Source organism: Cnephaeus nilssonii, assembly GCF_951640355.1.
Source record: "Cnephaeus nilssonii genome assembly, chromosome: 14".
In the NCBI taxonomy this organism is placed as follows: Eukaryota; Metazoa; Chordata; class Mammalia; order Chiroptera; family Vespertilionidae; genus Cnephaeus; species Cnephaeus nilssonii.
The window spans coordinates 78,316,544-78,337,441 of NC_137085.1; the positions used below are offsets into that span (position 1 = coordinate 78,316,544).

At 43.7% G+C, this 20,898-nt stretch overlaps 1 protein-coding gene across 4 annotated transcripts in view; it reads left to right on the top strand.

The window, feature by feature from the left end:
- The window catches only part of IARS1 (isoleucyl-tRNA synthetase 1), a 99,271-nt gene that overhangs the window by 20,393 nt on the left and 57,980 nt on the right, over window positions 1-20,898 (top strand). For all 4 annotated transcript variants that reach the window (XM_079789914.1, XM_079789911.1, XM_079789912.1 and 1 more), the window contains 4 exons: window positions 8,335-8,482; window positions 13,559-13,646; window positions 13,941-14,001; window positions 18,579-18,674. In XM_079789914.1, the coding sequence (XP_079646040.1) occupies window positions 8,335-8,482; window positions 13,559-13,646; window positions 13,941-14,001; window positions 18,579-18,674 (393 nt within the window). The remainder of the gene's footprint in view (window positions 1-8,334; window positions 8,483-13,558; window positions 13,647-13,940; window positions 14,002-18,578; window positions 18,675-20,898) is intronic.

Consider the following 20,898-nt stretch of genomic DNA (forward strand, 5'->3'; position numbering starts at 1 on the left):
ATCCCTATAACCAATAATTTGACTTCTATATCTGATAAATTGCTTGCCTCCCTATAGTTTACCTTTTTTCTCTATATTCCTCCTGTTCCTTCATTTGGGGCCTCTTTCTTTGTCTCCCCATTTTCACTGTTTGTTTATGATTGTTCTATGTATTAAACTAGAGGCCCGGTACATGAAACACGTGCACAGGTATAAGGGCCAGCGATAAGGGCCAATGGGGGCCTTCTGGCTGACCGCCGGAGCCTTCCTTCCAGCTGCCCACCGGGGCCTGCCTTCCCCGGCTGCTGGCTACTGGCCAGGGCCTTCCTTCCCTAGCTTCCGGCTGGAGCCTTCCTTAGTTCCGCGCCAGCCCGTGGTGGTCAGTGCACGTCATAGTGAGTGATTGCACTCCTGGTGTGCTGGTCGGACTCCCAAGGGGACACTTTGCATATATAGATAGATCTGCTATGACACCCAGCTTGGTATGGTGACCTTATGTAAAGTTATTGGGTTCATCTTGATGGGTCTCTGTGCTTCCTGAACTTGTGAACTTTCTCTGCCAGACCCACCGGTGCAATCTCTGTTTTACGAATGTCCCCTTGTGTGCATTATGTGGGGCCTTCCTGTTTTACTTGGGTCTTGATTGCTGTTGGCCTGTTTGTGGGTTCGGTAAACCCAGGGCTGGCTGGCTGGGGATAAACCCAGACTATGGTGTGCAAACTGCTGTGCAGGTGTCATATTGGGATGTCTTGTCGGGCTCAATAGCACAATCTTCCAGATCACCCGAGCTCCATGTTCCAGAAATGTTTCTGTGAGTTATGTGCACCCCCTATTTTAGTTGGGGGTGAATGCTGCTGTCCCTTTTGTGGGTGGAGTTAACCCTTCAGGTTGGGCGAATCTATATCCTATCTAATAAAAGAGTAATATGCAAATTAACCACCACTCTCCTACACACTAGCCACGCCCACCAATCAGGAGTGAGTATGCAAATTAACCCAACCAAGATGGCTGCAGCCACAGAGCAAGCAGGAGGCTTGGGTTTCCCCAGCAATGGAGGATGCCAACTTCCCGCACACCCTGGCGGGCTGTGGACTCCACTCAAGGCTACAAAGTTTCAATTATAGCCCTAACTGGTTTGGCTCAGTGGATGGAGCATCAGCCTGTGGACTGAAGAGTCCCAGGTTCGATTCCGGCTAAGGGCATGTACCTTGCTTGCGGGCACATCTCCAGTGGGAGGTGTGCAGGTGTCAGCTGATCGATGTTTCTAACTCTCTATCCCTCTCCCTTCCTCTCTGCCCAAATCAATAAAAAAAAAAATTTCAATTATAGAAGATAAATAAATCCCAACAAAAATGGTGGCAGCCACGGAACTGGAGAGAGCAGGAGGCTTGAGTTGCCCCTGGCGATGGAGGAAGCCAAGCTTTCCGCCCACCCTGGCCTGCCTTAGCCTCCGCTCAAGACTACAAAGTTTCAATTATAGAAGATAAATAAATCCCAGATACCAGGGCCTCCGCTTGGGTCGCCGGGGGGCGTGGCCGGCCTGCAAACCACCACAGGCCCCTCGCCCAGGCCACCCCATGCCCAAAGGGATCCCCCATCCTGATCCAGGACACCCTTCAGGGCAAACCAGCCAGCCCCCACCCGTGCACCAGGCCTCTATCCTATCTAATAAAAGAGCAATATGCAGATTGACCATCACTCCAACACATAAGATGGCTGCCCCCATGTGGACACAAGATGGCCACCACAAGATGGCCAGCAGGGGTGGGACCAGGTCTGCAAGGGAGGGCAGTTGTGGGCCATCAGGCCAGCAGGGGAGGGCAGTTGGGAGGGACCAGGCCTGCAAGGGAGGGCAGTTGGGGGCGATCAAGCCTGTAGGGGAGGACAGTTAGGAGTGACCAGGCCGGTAGAGGAAGGAAGTTGGGGGTGACCAGGCTTGCAGGGAAGGGCAGTTGGGGGGGACCAGGCCTGCAGGGAAGGGCAGTTCGGGGGGACCAGGCCTGCTGGGGAGAGCAGTTGGGGGGGACCAGGCCTGCAAGGGAGGGCATTAGGGGCAAACAGGCTGTTAGGGGAGCAGTTAGGCAGCAATCAGGCTGGCAGGGGAGTGGTTAGGGGGTGATCAGGCTGGCAGGCAGAAGCAGTTAGGGGCAATCAGGAAGGCAGGCAGGCGAGCAGTTTGGAGCCAGCAGTCCTGGATTGTGAGAGGGCAGTCCGACATCCATTGAGAGGTCCCAGATTGGAGAGGGTGCAGGCTGGGCTGAGGGATACAATACCCCCTGCCCCCCGTGCATAAATTTCATGCACTGGGCCTCTAGTATATATATATATATATAAAAGCCTAATATGCAAATTGTCCCCACAGGAGTTTGACCAGGAGACCGATTGCTCGCTATGACATGCGCTGACCACCAGGGGCAGCGTGGAACGAAGGAAGACCCTGGCCGGCAGCCGGAAGGCCCTGATCACCGGCCAGGCCTAGGGACCCTACCAGTGCACTTATATCGTGCACCAGGCCTCGAGTATAAGGATAAACCTCAATCACCTTGTATGAGACACTGTGTCCAAAATGGGGTTTTTCTGGCAGGGTCTCGTGCCTTCCCGTATCATCTCCCTGTGGCTAGTAGGGTTGAGTTTTGGTGAGGTCTGAAGCCTACCATTGGTTCTGTTGGTTTTTGGGTCCACTTGGGTGGGATTCAGTTGCAGGTTGCTTTCAGACATTGTGTGTAACCAGCTTTGGGCTACCTGTCTGTAGTTACCACGCTGATCAATTTTTGTGTGTCTCCTGGACCTGAGTGTGCATGGGAGGGGCCAGTCCATGTGAAAGGGTTGGCTTCTTCAGCTCAGAGTTGATCACACATCTGTAAAAGTACTAAGGCTCCCCAGGTCCACCTTTACTTGTCAGCTCCTCTGCTGCCCATGAGATTGCAAGGTCTGCCTCCAGAACCTTCCCAGGAGAGATTGTAGGATGAGTCCAGGCTAACCAAGATAGGGCTAGTAGGTCCCCTACTTGGGGACCACACTGTAAGGCACCAAACCCCTTTCTCTGCCAGAGTCTTCAACTCTAGCTCCCCCTAAGGAGCCTTGTTGCTGGTTCAGGTTGGGTACAACCAGCCATCCCCACTGTGGGACTAAGCTCAGCTCCATTGAGGTCAGGAGGATAGATGAAGAGTCTTCATTGAGGAGGATGTTGGTCCAGCTCACTGGTGGCTAAGCACTCCATCCCAGCCCAAGCCAATAGCCTCCGAGGGTCTCATGCTTTGAATGTCCCTGCTCTGAGCTACTCTCCCCTCCCCCATAGAGCCTGCGCCCAACAAGGTTATCTGGGACTTGGCAGGCTGATCCAGTCAGTCTCCTGTTGGGGTGGGCACTAACCTTCCCAGGCTGGTACAGGGCTCAACTTGCAGGGGAGCCTGGGCTTGTCTCCCCACAATGCCCAGCCCAGCACTCGCCCCTCTGGACCCAGGGCGATACGGTACAGAAATCCCAGCTCTGCACGGCTTCCTGGACACCCACCCACCTACCCCTGCTGCCACTAAGTCTCTGATGGGTGTGGTCGGCAGAACCCTCCACAGCCTCTCCAGCAGTAGGAGTCTAGTGAACTCCCCAGACTGGTGCTGTAACTTTAAGAGTGCTCTTTCCTTGAGATGGTGCTGTCCAAGCCTCGCAGGCAGACGGAATCCCCACACACTCCCACTACCAGACATCATTCGGGCTCCTCTTCCCCCCTTTTTCTCTGGGTTTGGGATCCCCACGTGTGGTTGATAACCCACAATCCTAGGAGGAGGAAGTTCCACAACCGCAGTATCCCTCTGGTTTGCCTCTTCTCCACCCTTCTTACCAGTCTCTTAACCCGTCTCTGTACTCCTTGGTTATAGTATTTCAGAACAGCTAGGGTCCAATTAGATTTTCAGGTTGATTGTTCTATAATTTAGCTGTAAACCCATTTTGGGGGTGGGAACTACAGCTTCCAGCTACTCTGCAGCCATCCTGGAATTTTCTGTTTATTTATTTTAAAAAAATTTTAATTGATTTCAGTGAGGAAGGGAGATGGAGAGAGAGATAAGATAGAAACATCAATGATGCGAGAGAATCTTTGATCACCTGCTTCCTGCACGCCCCATGTTGGGATTGAGCCTGCAACCTGGGCATGTGCCCCGATGGTGAATTAAACCGTGACCTGGTTCAACACAACCACTGGGTCACAATGGCTGGGCTAAATTTACTTTTAACTGTTATATAGTGTTCCGTACAGCAAATAGGTTACAGTGTCATTCTTTTAATAGATATTTGAGTGGTTTTGAAAGGTGTAACTTCCTTTTTCATCGTAACAATGTTACGATGAAAATGTAAATGCTGAGTTTCCTTTGGCAACTAAATTTTTACATGTTAGATCTCCATAATAGCTTGTGAGTGCCTAGAATTTTCAAAAGTCATTCTCTTCCATAAGTAAACAAATACCTTTTTATTTTTTGGAAAGAGCAAGCTGTGCAGAAGCAAATTGAGTTTCAGGAGAAAGTCCCTCCAACTGTTCCAAAGGGAAGGCCAGCTTTGGGTATAGAAAATTACTTGTTAGGAACGTCATCTTCATTGTGAAATATATGGAAACCATTAGAAGATACATAGAAGGAGAAAAAACAACACTAGTTAGTGTTTTATTTAGGTTTCCATTTGGAGGGTTTTTTTAAGCTTATTTTTGAACCGTCATTTCTATACATACTAAATTAATGTTTTACATCTTAATGCCTATTCCCTGTTTTAATGATAAGGCTTTTTTTGCTCCTTTTCTTGCGCTACTCCATGTAGTTACACAAAATGAATACATCTCTGAAGCCAGCACCCAGATTAAAGAACCTTATCAACCTGTCAGTAGCTCTCCCATGTAATGGTCCCTTCAGGTTAAACACACACCTCACCCCTACTTTCAACTGCATTGAGTTGTTTGCTGATTCTAAGTTACGTATAAATTTTACAATGTGTTCTTTTTTGTGTCTGACTTCTCTTGCTCAAGATTACGTTTAAAGTCGTCCATTTTGTGTGTCTGTAGGTCACTATTTTCATTACTACCTGATATTTAATTTATTTCTACTACTGTTGATGGGCATTTCACTAATTTTCAGTTTGTTTCTTATCAGTAGTGCTTCTGTGAACTTTCTAGAACTTGTCTGGGCATATACTGTACACATTTCTGTTGGACTGGAATGGTTGAGTCAATTGTTACATTTAGCTCCAATATACAGGTTGGCAAACTCTGTAAAGGGCCACATATTATTTTAGGCTTTGTGAGCCAAATGGTCTCTGAATCAAGTACTCAACTCTGTCAAAACCATTCTTAGCTCTTGGGCTGTATGAAAACAGGACACCACCAAATTTGGCTTGTGAGCTCTGGTTTGCTGTCTTCCATTCTAATTGATACTTGAATAGAGTGCTTCAAAGTGGTTATACTGATGTATACTCCCACTAGACAGTTCTGATTACTCTGCATCCTGCCAACACTTAGCATTTTATTTTTTCACTTTCGCCATATTATGATTGTGTGTTGATTGCCTCTAGGTTTGTTTTGTATTGTTTTTCTTGGATGAACTGAATTATTGTAAATGAGTCCAAGATCCTACTCCTTGCTGCACTACAGCCAGTGAGTTGAGTGATAAGGTGATAGAGCAAGGTAAGTGACTTTATTCAGATAGCCAGCAGCCAACAAGATGACAGGCTAGCACCCTAAAAAACCATGTCCAGAAGTACAGAATTCAGCCTTTTGTGTCAAGGGAAGCGGAAGACAGAAGGCAAAGAGGTGATTATCAGCTGCAGGCATTCAAATGCCAGCAGGGGTCCAAGGAAGCTTGTAAAGCTTACTTGTTCTGAGGTGTTTACTCTAATTTATGTGAGTCCATTCAAATCTTAGATAATCATTTTTGTATATACTTCCTTTATCTCCTTGGGAGCCCGGAGCAGAATTTTCCAATGACTAGCATGTCTATTTGCAAAACTAAGTAGAAGCTGTAAGGCCCTGGGAACAAAGCAGGCTTAAACAAGATGGAGTCAGAGAGACCAAGCATTTCACTCTGTTAAACTTTGGTGTGTTATAAGTTCGTGTATATGGTGTTTCAGAATGACTCATACTTAGATTTTTGAATAAAGAATAACTTTCCCTAAACAGTTATTTTGTTGTGTGCCACTTTATGAACTTGTTATGAAATAGATCATTGTAATAGTGAAACCTGCATTATTTATCCACTAGAGGCTCGGTGCATGAAATTCATGCATGGGGTGTGTGTGTGTGTGTGTGTGTGTGTGTGTGTGTGTCCATGTCCCTCAGCCCAGCCTGCACCCTCTCCAATCTGGGACCCCTCGAGAGATGTCTGACTGCCCGTTTAGGCCCGATGTTGGGATCGGGCCTAAACGGGCAGTCAGACATCCCTCTCACAATCCAGGACTGCTGGCTCCCAATCGCTCGCCTGCCTGCCTGCCTGATTGCCCCTAACCGCTTCTGCCTGCCAGCCTGATCACCCCCTAACCACTCCCCTGCCAGCCTGATCGATGCCTAACTACTCCCTGCCGGCCTGGTCCCCCCAACTGCCCTCCCCTGCAGGCCTGGGTCCCCCCCAACTGTCCTTCCCTGCAAGTCTGGTCCCTCCCAACTGCCCTCCCATGCAGGCCTGGTTCCCCCCAACTGCCCTCCCCTGCAGGCCTGGTCCCTCCCAACTGCCTTCCCCTGCTTGCCTGATCGCCCACAACTGCCCTCCCCTGCTGGCCATCTTGTGGTGGCCATCTTGTGTCCACATGGGGGTAGCCATCTTTGACCACATGGGGGCGGCCATCTTGTGTGTTGGAGTGATGGTCAATTTGCATATTACCTCTTTATTATATAGGATACTGATACACTTACAATGTTTGATCTGTGACTACAGTCATGCTCTGCTTAAGGCTCCGTTAGGTCCATTTGTCCTTGCAAGAAGATCAGGGTGCATGCACACAAACCTACATGGTACAACCTACTACACACCTAGGCTACATGGTATAGCTTATTGCTCTTTGGGGGTAGAAAAATAATTTCCCTCTACCCTCCTGGGTTCTTGGCTCAAATACTCTGTGATAAAAGACAGATTAACAGGAGAAAAACAAAAGAGTTAAGTAGCATGTATACCTCCTATATACATGGTAGATACCTAGGAAAACTGAGTAACTTGCCAAAATTCAGCTGAAGGCAAGAGATGTTGCGGGCGGATCAGTTGTGGGAGGTTACTAGGAAAATCACAGCAAACAAAAGTAAGGTTGCTAATTGGATTTACATAATTTCCTGCATTGAAGAAAGTTTCCAATGATAAGTTCTTCCTCTTCCTGGTATATGGAGTAGACACCTTGCAAGTGGAGTTTTCTCTTACAAATGTAAATGTCTTTTAAAAAAGGCTAACTTCTTGGTTTTCAGAGCTTCTCCCATATCTGCTGTTTCCTATGTTAATTGACATATTCTGTTTCCCTACACTTCCTAGGCTACATGCTACATACACAGCATGTTACTATACTAAACATTGTCGACAATTGTAAGGCAATGCTACTAAGTGTAACCGGCAATCAGTGGGTCCATGCTGCCTGTCACTATTTGAGCAAATTAAGCAGAGACAGGGTTGAATCATATATGAGCATTTATTCCAATACTGCCAGCAGTATGGGAGAGCAGCAGGCCATCCACAAAAATCTGTTCTGTAGAGGGCCCCCCCCCCCCTCCAATAAGCCAGCTGCTTATATAGGGTAGGACAAGGATTACTTGGGGAAGTAGGGAGTACAGGCCTGGGAAGTAGGAGGCTGGGGTGGGACTCCATTGTTTGGGCAACAAGGCCGTTAATCTTTCCATGATGATAGGCAGTTCTTGAATGAGAATGGTTCCAAGGTTGACTCCCTTGGCCTGGGGGCATCCAACTCCCAGCCAGGTCAGAAAGTCCTTTAACCAACACTAGGCAGTCATGATTAACAGAGCATGATTAATATTTCCCATAACCAGAGCTAGTCCCCAATATTATATTTTTGCCCCTAACGTAAGTACTTGTGTAATACATTGCCTTATGACCTTAGGAAACCTATGGCATCATTAGCCTAGTCTTATAGCAAATTTTCAGCTCCATTGTAATCTTAAGGGATCACCACCATATCTTCAGTGTATAATTGTTAAAACTTTTAAAGTATACTAAAAAATACATTTGTAATTTCTTGATTTGTATTTTTTTATAAATGTGGCAAATGGTTTTTTAAAAGCTCAATTTACACTGAAAATCTATTTCTTCTTCAGGATTATTTTCTTTTTCTTCAATGTCCGTTGTTATGGATTTTGTAAAAAAAATACTTTGTCTCATTTTATTTGAGGATGTTCAAGATCCTTCAATATTTATTACCTTTCCTTTGGTGGAAGATGAAAATATATCTTTGGTTGCTTGGACAACTACTCCCTGGACTCTGCCTAGTAACCTTGCCCTCTGTGTTAATCCGGATATGCAGTATGTAAAGATTAAAGGTAAGTGTGAGCCTGATGACTTATGATTAATATGGATACGGTAATTGTTAACATTTTGGGAAAGAGTAAACATTACATTTTTTTGTGGAGTAAACAGTAATCTGTAAAAGTTTTGTTTTCATTTCTAATCTGTTAAAGAACAATATTCAGCCAACTAAATTTGAAGGTCTAATTGGCTTTGATAAGTGGGCAACATCCCATCTAGTAAGTAGAAGGTTGCTGCTAAGGATAGTACAAAATGATGCATTTTTATAGGAAGAGGGGTGGGGCAAGGAGAGCTACTAGGGAAAGAAAAGAAAGGATTATTTTTAGACTGGGACATCTGTTTGGTATGTGAGTATTTTTTGAGGAAGCTAATTTTTGTTTGTTTTTTTGTTATTCAGATTGGTCCTTTTCCTTTGGGGTGGATATGGTCAGAGTCTATGCCACAGATTACCTCATTGGGTTGACCAGAAAATTCCTGACTTGTTGATTAAGATGGTTTTTGGGAGAGGTTGAGACAACAATTAGATCAAATAATAAACCTGGGTTTGGTATCATGGGCTTTTCGCATGAATGAAGACAATTTGGCTCTGTGCTTTTCTCTTTGACAGATTAAAAATATAGCATACCAAAAAGTAAAATAGTGCAGATATAAAAGTAAATATTCCTTTATAATTTTTTGATTTTAGCATACTTTTGCACATCGTGCCCCCATTATAGATGAAGTATTAAAGGTTCAGAGAGCTGGCATCTCATCATTCGTAGGAATCTCTGATGTGTGTGGGTTGTTTGTTTTTTAATCTTCACTGAGGATGTGTTTAGAGAGCAGAAGAGAGAGAGAGAAAAAGAGAGAGAGAAATTCATCAGTTGTCTCCCATATGCACCCGACTGGGGATGGAACCAACAATCTTTTGGTGTAAGGGACTACACTCAACTACATGACTGTGCACACAGCTCACACAGGGGCACAGCTAGGGTGTCCAGCTCAGGTGACTGGGGAGGCTGAACCACTAGGCCCTATAGGAAACCTAGTACACAAGGCCACTCTACCAATTCCAGGAGACTAGAAGCTCTACCTAATACATAGAAACAAACACAGGGAAACAGCCACAATGTGGAGACAAAGAAACATGTTGCAAATGAAGGAAAAGAAAAAAAAATCTCCAGAAAAACACCTAAGTAAAATGGAAGCAAATAAACTACTAAATACAAAGTTCAAAACAATGGTTATAAGGTTGTTCAAGAATATTAAGCATCAAGGGACGTAGTGAGACTTTTCAAGGATCTTGGTGAGAATTTCAAAGACATGAAAAAGGACCAGTCAGAAATGAAGCATATACTCACTGAAGTAAAGAATACTGTATTTTCCGGCGTATAAGACGACCCCCAACTTTTTCAGTTAAAATATAGAGTTTGGGATATACCTGCCCTATAAGATGACACCCGGCGTATAAGACGACCCCTGACTTTTGAGAAATTTTTCCTGGGTTAAAAAGTCATCTTATACGCTGGAAATACGGTAATTTACAGGGATTCAACAGTAGAATAGAAGATGCCTAGAATCAAATCAGCAATTTAGAATATGAGGAATCAAAAAAGACCCAATTAGAAGATCAAAAAGAAAAAATAATCCAAAAATATGCAGAAATGTAAGGAGCCTGTGGGACAACTTCAAGCATACCAACATTCGCTTGGGGGTGCCAAAAGGAGAAGAGAGCGAGCAAGATATTGAAAACCTATTTGAAAAAATAATGACAAGCCCTAACTGGTGTTGCTCAGTGGATAGAGCATCAGTCTGTGGACTGAAGGGTCCCAAGTTTGATTCTGGTCAAGGGCATGTACCTTGGTTGTGGGCACATCCCCAGTAAGGGGTGTGCAGGAGGCAGCTGATTGATGTTTCTAACTCTCTATCCCTCTCCCTTCCTCTCTAAAAAATCAATAAAATATATTTTAAAAAATAAAAATAATGACAAAACCTCCCCTACCTGGTGAAAGAAGTAGACTTACAAATCCAGGAAGCACAGAGTCCCAAACAAGAGGAACCCAAAGAGGCCCACACCAAGACACATCATAATTAAAATGCCAAGGGCTAAAGACAAAGAGAGAATCTTAAAAGCAGCAAGAGAAAAGCAGTTAGTTACCTACGAGGGAATGCCCATATGACTGTCAGCTGATTTCTCAACAGCAAGTTGGCAGGCCAGGAGGGAGTGGCAAGAAATATTTAAGGTGATGAATAGCAAGGACCTACAACCAAGATTACCCAGCAAAACTATCACTTAGAATTGAAGGTCAGATAAAGAGCTTCACAGACAAGAAAAAGCCAAACCACTGTTACATGAAATGTTGAAGAATATTCTTTAAGAAGAGGAAAATGAAGGGGGAAAAAATAAAAAACATGAATAATAGTAATGAATACTTATTTCTTGAAAATTGAATCTAAAAATAAAAATAAATGAACAAGGAATCTAATGAACAAAATAAACTAATGAATACTAATCAGTCTATTCCATAACTAATGAACCATAGTTATGGAATAGACTGATGAATCTTAGGGAAGGGGGGAGAGGGGGAGGGGAGCGATTAACCAAAGATCTTATATGGGTCTCTAGGCCTGGCTGGTGATCAGGGCTGATCGGGGCCTTCTGCCTTGCAGCCGGGGCCTCCCTTCCCCAGCAGCTGGGGCCTTCCTTCATTCCACACTGCCCCCTGGTTGACGGCACACGTCATAGTGAGCAATTGAACTTCCGAGGAGACGCTGCATATTAGCCTTTTATATATATAGAATACGCATTACCTATGGCAACAGATAGTAGGGTGGTGTGGTGTCAGCCAAGTTGGGAGCATTGAGGGGAAAAGAGATCCCTTCTAATACTCAGCAATAAAGATTTTTTTAAATAGCTTTTGCTGGCAAGAACAACATTTTGATAAAGGAACAGGAGAGGTTGTTGGTCAGAAAACAGGTGGTTTTTTATTATTACTTAGCTGTGCCTTGGGAGTGGATAGGACCTAGTGTTGTTTCCTAGGATACGTGCTGGAAAAGAGCTGTTGTTGGTGCAGAGCCTGGCTCAGGTGTAAGGAGATGCTTCTCGGTGTACCTGAGATGATGGCCATTCTGTAGTGAGCCTGACAGCCTTAGGGGCCATCTGGCCAAGAGTTCAGTCATGTCACTCCTCTGCCTTTATACGCCTCTTGTACTTGGTGGGACATGTGTCCTGAGTGTTCTTCAGAAATGTATACTCCACTTACATTGACATTCCTGTGATGTCAGAGCTGGTGAGTGTCAGAATTAAGTATAGCAGTTTTTGAATATATATGTGTAATTTTTAAAAATTGATTTCAGATAGAAACATTGATGATGAGAGAGAATCATTGATTGGTTGTCTTCTGCATGTCCCACACTGTGGATCAAGCCCACAACCCCGGGGATATGCCCTTGACCAGATCAAACCCAGGACCCTTCAGTCTGCAGGCTGATGCTCTGTCCTCTGAGCCAAACCAGCTAGGACAGTGGTCGGCGAACTGTGGCTCTTTGGCCCCTTGAGTATGGCTCTTCCACAAAATACCACGTGTGGGCACACGTACAGTGCGATTGAAACTTTGTGGCCCATGCGCAGAAGTCGGTTTTCGGCCTGGGCGAGTCTGTTTTGAAGAAGTGGCGTTAGAACACTCAAGGGGCCAAAGAGCCGCATGTGGCTCGCGAGCCGTGGTTTGCCGACCACTGGGGGGCTAATTATAGCAGTTATTTAATGAATTGCAGGGGCCTTCACAATGATTCACAGATTCTCATTTTTCTTACAGTGAACTGTACTGTATGTACGTTATGCTCTAGTACAGTGGTCAGCAAACTCATTAGTCAACAGAGCCAAATATCAACAGTACAACGATTGAAATTTCTTTTGAGAGCCAAATTTTTTAAACTTAAACTTCTTCTAAGGTCACTTCTTCAAAATAGACTCGCCCAGGCCGTGGTATTTTGTGGAAGAGCCACACTCCAGGGGCCAAAGAGCAGCATGTGGCTCACAAGCCACAGTTTGCGGACCACGGCTCTAGTAAATTCTTGGATATGTCATACTTCATAGATGGGAGTTTAAGTTAGCCTAAGCTTTTGTAAGGCAATTTGCTAGTATCTATTAAATTTTAAATATTTACGTAATTGTTCAGCTTTTCTATTTCTCGGGTTATATAATTCATTTTCAATAAGGTTGCAAAAGTGTGAACAGGATACTATTTTCTCAATGTTCATAGTAGCAATGATTTGAAATCAACTTAGAGTCTCTTATTAGTTGATGTGGTAAAAATAACTTGTACTCCAGTAAAGTGAAGTACTATTGAGCTATCTTAAAGAGTAAGAAAGATATGTATGCTAATATCTGAGATGTTCACAATGTATTATCTGAACACGAATGTAAAACTATATTGAGTCTTATCCCACAATTATTTTTAAAAATATTTTCATTCAGCCTGGCTGGGTTGATCAGTTGGCTGGAGTTTCATCCTGTACACCAGGAGATTTGGGTTCCATTCCTGTCAGGGCACATCCCTAGATTGTGGGTTCAATCCCCAGTACGAGGGAAAAGCGGGAGGCCACCAATAGATGTTTCTCACATAAATGTTTCTCTCCATTACTCTCTCTCTTTCTAAAATCAATTAACATATCCTTGGATGAGAATATTTTAAAAAATACCCATTCACACAATATATACATTACTATATGCATAGGAAAGTCCCTGGAGGAATAGGCACTCGAATGATAGTGCCCGAGGATAGATGTGATTATAGGGGCTTGTATTTGTGAGCTTCTCAGTGTGTTAATGTTAGAACTTGGAATCATTCACGTATATTAACTTTGGTAGGAGAAAATAAAGATTAATTCACTTTAAATGGATAGAGGTGCAATTAACGACAATTGAGCTGCATGCTGCTTTTTATGCTTTGTCATGTATGTAGAAGGCAGTGTGTCCTGGCCCTATTGGCAGTGCTGCTCTGAGTGTTGGGCCCGCTGGCTCGGGGGCCTGCGGTAGAGGTGAGCTGAGCCTTTAGAGTAAGCCACAACCTGGCTGTCACTGAAGTCCTCTTTTCCTGTTGCTCTTGTAGATGTTGTCAGAGGAAAATCATTCATTTTAATGGAAGCCAGATTACCGGCCCTCTACAAATTGGAGAGTGACTATGAGATCCTTGAAAGGTAAATATACAAATCATTGATTTATGCATGTGTGTCTTTAGTTTAAAAAAAAAAAAAAGACACTTTATTCCCCAAAAGTTATATTATTCAAGTTTAGCTTTAAGTATATTACCATTTTAAATACTAAGTACTTAAGTACTATTTTAAGTACGAGTATGTTTGGTAACCTGTGCCAGCATGAATGACTAAGGAACAAGTAAACTAGAAGGCAGTGGTGACTTCATGTGGTTGCAACCTAATTTCATTGATAATTTGAATCTAATTGTGAGTTTGCGTTCCTCCTTTTTTCCCTAGATTTCCAGGTTCCTCTCTCCAAGGCAAGAGATACAGGCCCCTGTTTGACTATTTTGTGAAGGTGAGCTTAGGGTGCTCCACCAGAGTGCTCTCCACCACCCTCTGTAGTATTGATCACTGGACCAATGTAATGGTAGCCGGCGTGGGCTTCACTTGACCTGATTGTTCTGCTGTTTCCTGAATGTGCCTGAAGCAAAGTCTACTTTAGTGTTAACAGGATTCAATTCTGTTTGTATTGCCTTCTTGTACTAATAATTTTAAAAATACTTTTCTCAAATTGCATAAGAAGTCACTTACATTTCGTAAGATTCATTGTGTATATATTTATTGTTTATGGTCTGCTTATTGCCAAGGAATATGAGGGATTGTTTTTGGCTATTTTATAAATTTAGGATAGTGCTCAGAATAAAACTGTAAAAGTAAACAATTTATTTCCAATAAATGGATTAGGTGAGTCCTTTAAATCTAGGCACCACAGCAAAGCTCACACAATTAGGAACTTCGTTCTCTTAGGAATCATAAAGCTGTTGTTTTTTTTTTTTTTGTTTGTTTGTTTTGTTTTTAATATATTTTATTGATTTTTTACAGAGAGGAAGGGAGAGGGATAGAGAGTTAGAAACATCGATCAGCTGCCTCCTGCACACCTCCCACAGGGGATGTGCCCACAACCAAGGTACATGCCCTTGACCGGAATCAAACCTGGGACCTTTCAGTCCGCAGGCCGACTACTGAGCCAAACTGGTTAGGGCTCATAAAGCTGTTTTATGTGGTTTTCATTTTCTGACAACAGAGACTTTGCAGCTATAGTTGCAAACCTAACCACCAACAAAACAACAAGGTCAGCAGGAATTGATACTTATTTATAGGTCTTAGAGCAAGCATGTCTTTTATTGAAAGGAGGCCTGTGGCCCACTGGCTGCTGGTCATCCAGTGAATGATTTGACATGCTTGTCTTAGAGTCAAATGATTGACTGAGCAACGCCCTCAGAACTGACCTAGCTTTGTATATTATGTAAGAAACATATTCAGCTTGGCATAGCATTAGCCATGAAAAAACTGGCATTGCGGCACAGAATAAAACATGTGCTTATCTCTGTTTTCAGTGCAGGGGTGAGTTTGGTTAGTGCAGATGACCTCAGCCATGTGGACTTTTTCCACAGTATTGCTCACATGTTTCTTTCCTTGAGTGCTTCCCCATGTTTTTTGTCTCCTAACTAGGGGCCCTTTTCCTCATTACATGTTGCTGCTGGTGGTTATCCCTACGCTTTGCCTGGTCTGGTCCCTTCCTGTGAGCCTGTAGTCGTTTCGTTTGCCAACACATTCCTCGCCAGGTGCTCTCCACTTGGCATGAGTCAGACCTGCTTCCTAGTCACATCCCCTAACCTATCTTTTGCCTCAGTCAAATTGCCCCCTTTTCACTCCCCTTTCTGTCTTTCTTTTCATTACATTCTCCTTCTTTTTAAATTTGCTTCACCTTTCTGAAATGGCCTGTATTGGATGCCTTCTGCAAAACTCTTTTCTGAAGTGTCTCTTAGTTGTCTTCCCTGGAATAATGCCATTATTGCATTCTTTTCTCATGTATCTTAACATATTTCGTGTGTTTTTGTTTGTCTTAAAACTCTGCCTCTAGGTCAATGACTTCTCAACTTTCTGAACTACAGGCCCTATTGAGAGCCTGAGGACAGCTGAGCCCTCTCAGAAAATGCACATGGACACTCGATAGGAGCTTTGGGTTAAGTCATTGAAATATGCACTCAGTACATAGATGATAAATAAGATCTATCTGATTCATTCAGTTAGCTTCCTGAAATTTCTGGGACCTTCTGTGAATTTTACACAAAAGCTACAAATTCCTTGACTTAGGACAAAATCATCTGATGTATATCTAAAATACGCATGCTCTGACATATTAAATGGGAGCTGTGAGAGTGTGTGGGGGCAGCACTGTAGTGCTCTGTGCGGACTGCTGGCCAGCCGCAGCAGGGCTTGATCCAGAGCTGCGCCCGGAGAGATGGGAATGCAGGGTGGGGTTTCTTGGTGTACAGTGATAAGGAGCAAAATACCTTCGTGTTCCCTATTCCTACATCTGATTCTGAGAACACACATGTTCTCTCCATGTTTAAATCATTGAAGACACACCTCTCAGTACCTGTCACACCACACCATAAGCATTTACAGGTGATTTAGGTTACAGCAGTTGAAAATCTATAGTTACTTGTCATGTTTACTTTTAAGCAAGTACCAACAGTTCAAGAGCTGTGAGGTCGTTGTGCTGTATTTTGAACCAGAAGGCCTTCTTTCAGGACCCAGCTTCATCATTGCTGGTGTGTGATTTAGGCAAAACATTTCATCAACTTTGTTCTGGGTTCACTGTGAAATACAAATGCAACCAGAATATTTTTATTTTATTTATTTATTTATTTTTAAAAATTTCTTTATCGATTAAGGTATCACATATTTGTCCTCATCCCCCCGTTCCCATCCCACACCCCTCCCCACGCATGCCCCCACCCCCCCTATTGTCCTTAACCACTGGTTAGGCTCATATGCATGCACACAAGTCCTTTGGTTGATCTCTCCCCTATATCCCCACCCTCCCCTACCCTCCCTCTGAGGCCCGACAGCCTGATCCATTCCTCCTTGTTTCTGGGTCTGTTCTTGTTCATCAGTCTATGTTGTTCATCATTTCCTCTAGATGAGTGAGATCATGTGCTACTAGAAATACACTTATAAGAACCGAAAATGAGACAAGCAATAATGGTTATGCTGACAGGCAAATGAATCAGTCTGTAGTGAGTTTCTTTCTGGGCCAACAGTTCTTTTGAGACCCAATTTCAATGTCCACCAGTTCCTTATGTGTACATGTCAGCAATGATATTTCAGTTCTGGATGGTGGACAAATGGTGGTAATGCAGGTCCGACCCTCTCTGGCAACCAGAATATTTTTAAAACATGGAAATACTAATACATTTTTCACAGTGTAGGTTTAATTGTGAAAATCATTTCTGATCGTACTTTTTGCAAACGCAGATAGGTAAGAAAGCAAAGGGTTTTAGTTGGGCTAAAACAAAGGGCATCTGAAAAGAAATATTAAGAGATGAAGGTAGGAAAATAAGTCTGTAGCTTTATATGTACTAACCTATAGGGATTAAGGGCACGTGTTTTATTGTTGTTAGAAATGAAGTCACATTGGAAACATTTCCCCCCTGAGGTTACAATGTCTGCAAATAGAACATAGAACTTGTAGCTCGTGGCCCTCCTCCCATTTCTTTCAAGGTTTACCTTTTACAGCTGAATCACTTGAGCTGGACTGGAAGGAGAAAGAGAAGCAAAGCGTTTGCAGTGATTGAAAATACACTTGACCCTTCAATAAGGCCCAGTTCATTTAGACATGGATTTTATTTAACCAACCATGGATAGATAACAGTTTTTTGCATTCCCAAATGCAAATTGAAAATATAGTTTTCACTTTATGGTTGGTTGAATTCAAGGATGGGAAGGGCCAACTTTAGCGTCAAAAGTTACACTCAGGTTTCCACTGTATGGGGATTGGTGCCCCTAACCCCTGCATTGTTCAAGGGTTAACTATGTACCAGGAAGGGAATAATTTGAGGAGTATGTTTTCTGAGACTATGATAAACAGCATGCTGAGGGAGAGGGGTTCAGTCCAGGAGAAATAATGAAAAGCCCGTTTTTGCACTAAAAAAGTTGGACATTTTATGCCACTTCAGATAATTATTTCATTTATTAGGGATGCATTATTCATGATGTGATGTATAGAACTAGCATGTTTCTTTCCAGTCTGAATTATTGCCATTTCCATCGCTGAGCATAATCTCATGTTAAAAGTTTTTTCGGGCCAAAACCGGTTTGGCTCTGTGGATAGAGCGTCAGTCTGTGAACTGAAGGGTCCCAGGTTCGATTCCGGTCAAGGGCATGTACATTGGTTGCGGGCACATCCCCGGTAGGGGGCGTGCAGGAGGCAGCTGGTCGATGTTTCTCTCTCATCGATGTTTCTGGCTTTCTATCCCTCTCCCTTCCTCTCTGTAAAAAATCATAAAATATATTTTAAAAAAAAGTTTTTTCGGGCTCTAAAAATGGTTATCAAATTATATTATAACTAGAGGCCCGGTGCACGAAATTCGTGCACGGAGGGGGGTTGTCCCTCAGCCCAGCCTGTACCCTCTCCAATCTGACATCCCTCTCACAATCCAGGACTGCTGGCTCCCAACTGCTTGCCTGCCTGCCTTCCTGATTGCCCCTAACCGCTTCTGCCTGCCAGCCTGATCACCCCCTAACCACTCTGCTGCCAGCCTGTTTGCCCCCAACTTCCCTCCTCTGCCGGCCTGGTTACCCCTAACTGCCCTCTCCTGCAGGGTTGATCACCTCCAACTGCCCTCCCTTGCAGGCCTGGTCCTTCTCAACTGCCCTCCCTTGCAGGCTGGGTGCCTCCCAACTGCCCTCTCCTGCTGGCCATCTTGTGGTGGCCATCTTGTGTCCACATGGGGGCAGGATCTTTGACCACATAGGGGCAGCTATATTGTGTGTTGCAGTGATGATCAATCTGCATATTACTCTTTTATTAGATAGGATATGGTATTGTTTCATCTTTTAATCCTGCCATCATTTCTTTTCCAGTGGAAAGAGCATGGCGCTTTTACAGTGCTTGTTGACAACTACGTGAGGGAGGAAGAAGGCACTGGGGTGGTGCATCAAGCTCCTTACTTTGGTGCTGTGAGTAGTATATATCTTACCGATGTTATAAAGAAACGTCTGTGTGTGTGTGTTTGCCTGTGTGCTCCTTACTTCAGTGCTGTGAGTAGTATATATCTTACCAATGTTATAAACAAATGTCTTGTGTATGTGTGTTTGCCTGTGTGCATGCATTTTTTGTGTTGGTCATCACTCTTGATTAAGCCATGGAGTCAACCTCTTTTCAAGCTTCTAAAACTTGTATCTGCAATGTCTTTTCACCCTGAGCTGATTTCTGAAAATGGTGGGCTAAGAACATTTGGTCTTCAAAGGCATGCTGTGTTTTGATTCATTCATATATGATTTACATGAGACTTTGCTCTATTTTTTAAAATATATTTTATTGATTTTTTACAGAGAGGAAGGGAGAGGGATAGAGAGTTAGAAACATCGCTGAGAGAGAAACATCAATCAGCTGCCTCCTGCACACTCCCTACTGGGGATGTGCCCGCAACCATGGTACATGCACTTGGCCAGAATCGAACCTGGGACCCTTGAGTCCGCAGGCCGACGCTCTGTCAACTTGAGCCAAACGAGCCAAACTGGCTAGGGAGACGCTTTGCTCTTTATGATGTGCAGTTCTTTGAGTTTTGATGAGGGCATGCAGTCACACAGTCTCTTGATAAATCAAGGTTCCCATCACCTCTGCTGTGCTGTTCACTAAATGCTGCATGTTCAGAAGGGAGAGTTTGACCTCTCTTTTCAAGGTGGAAGAGTGTGCTGAATTTTAAATTTTGCCCAAAGTAATTTTTATGAAAATGTAATCCTTTTTTCTTTAATTTTCTTTTTGTTTTCCTTCTTTTTCTTTCCTTTTTTTTTCTTCTTTTTTCAAAATGTAATTGTTTTAATGTAATTTGTAATTACATTAAAACAATTACATTTTGAAAAAATGGATTAAGGGCACATGGATTAAGGGCACATGTTTTAGAGCAAATCAGACCTCATGTTAAGTCAAAGCTCTGCAATAAATTAGTTGACCTGTCTAGATTTTCTTTTCCTTTCCTGTAACACGGAGTTACTACCTGCCTGTGTGGAGACTGGGAAGGATTAAATGGGATCTTTCTCTAGAGAGTGTTTCTATAGTTTGTGACGCTCGAAGAGTGTACACACTGCTGCGAGTGCCGCACGCACTGGGCCCTGTGGACTCCTCTCCGCTTGATCATTTTGCCTGTGATAGGGGAGCAAAGTAAGATAATGTAAGTCCTTATGTTCACATCACCCGGCTATATTATCAACATTTTGGGAATTCTGTTTTATCTATCTTACTCCCTCACCTTCCCTCATGCTTTTAATTTAGACAGTTTTGGAGCAGATCCTGAATATCATATCTTTGTCTGCAAATACTTCTGCACACATCTCTGATGGATAAGAAATTTTATTTTTCTATTTTTATTTTTTTAAACCTCACCCAAAGACATGTTTTTATTGGTTTTTAGAGAGAGGGGAAGGGAAAGAGAAAAATGGATCGATTGCCTCCTGTATACATCCTGATTGAGAATTGAACCCACAACCTTTGGTATACACTCCAACACAAGACATTTTATTTTTATTATAACCACCATGCTAATGTTGAACCCAATAAAATGAATGACTTTTTAAATCACCTAGAACCTGTTCACTATTCAAATTGGGTGGGAGCTCTATTTATCTCCTGCCACAATCACACCAAAATTACAACTGAACTTCGGAACCACCTGAAGTCTAGCTGTATGGGAGTCCTACAACTAGAGTAGAAGATACACCCAGATAGTAGGAGGGGTGGAGCTGCAGGCCAGCTGGTCCCATTCCCCATGTGTCAGATAAAAATTCGGAAGGATATCTCATCTGCAGAGGTCCTGCTCTGAGGAGTTCTCAACCCCTCACCAGACCTCCCAGCCTCGGTTTCTAGTGCCAGTCCTCATAACTTCTGGCTGTGAAAACCGGCTGGAATTAAGGGAGACTAAAGCAGCTAGACCCCCCAGCTATTACTCTTAAAGGGCCCCTGTGTGGACCTACTCAGACTCCCTCTCCGTAATCTCCAGCATTGAGGCAGCAGTTTGAAAGACGGCAGAAACACATGGGCCTGGCCTCAGTGTGAGAGCTGTGGGGGCAGCTGTTTTCAGGACAGAAGTGCTGGCAGAGGCCAGTGTTCCTTTGATGAGCCTTCCCGGCACAGAGTCTTGCAGGCATCACATCTCAGACTCTGTCAACTGGGCTATCACTGTTT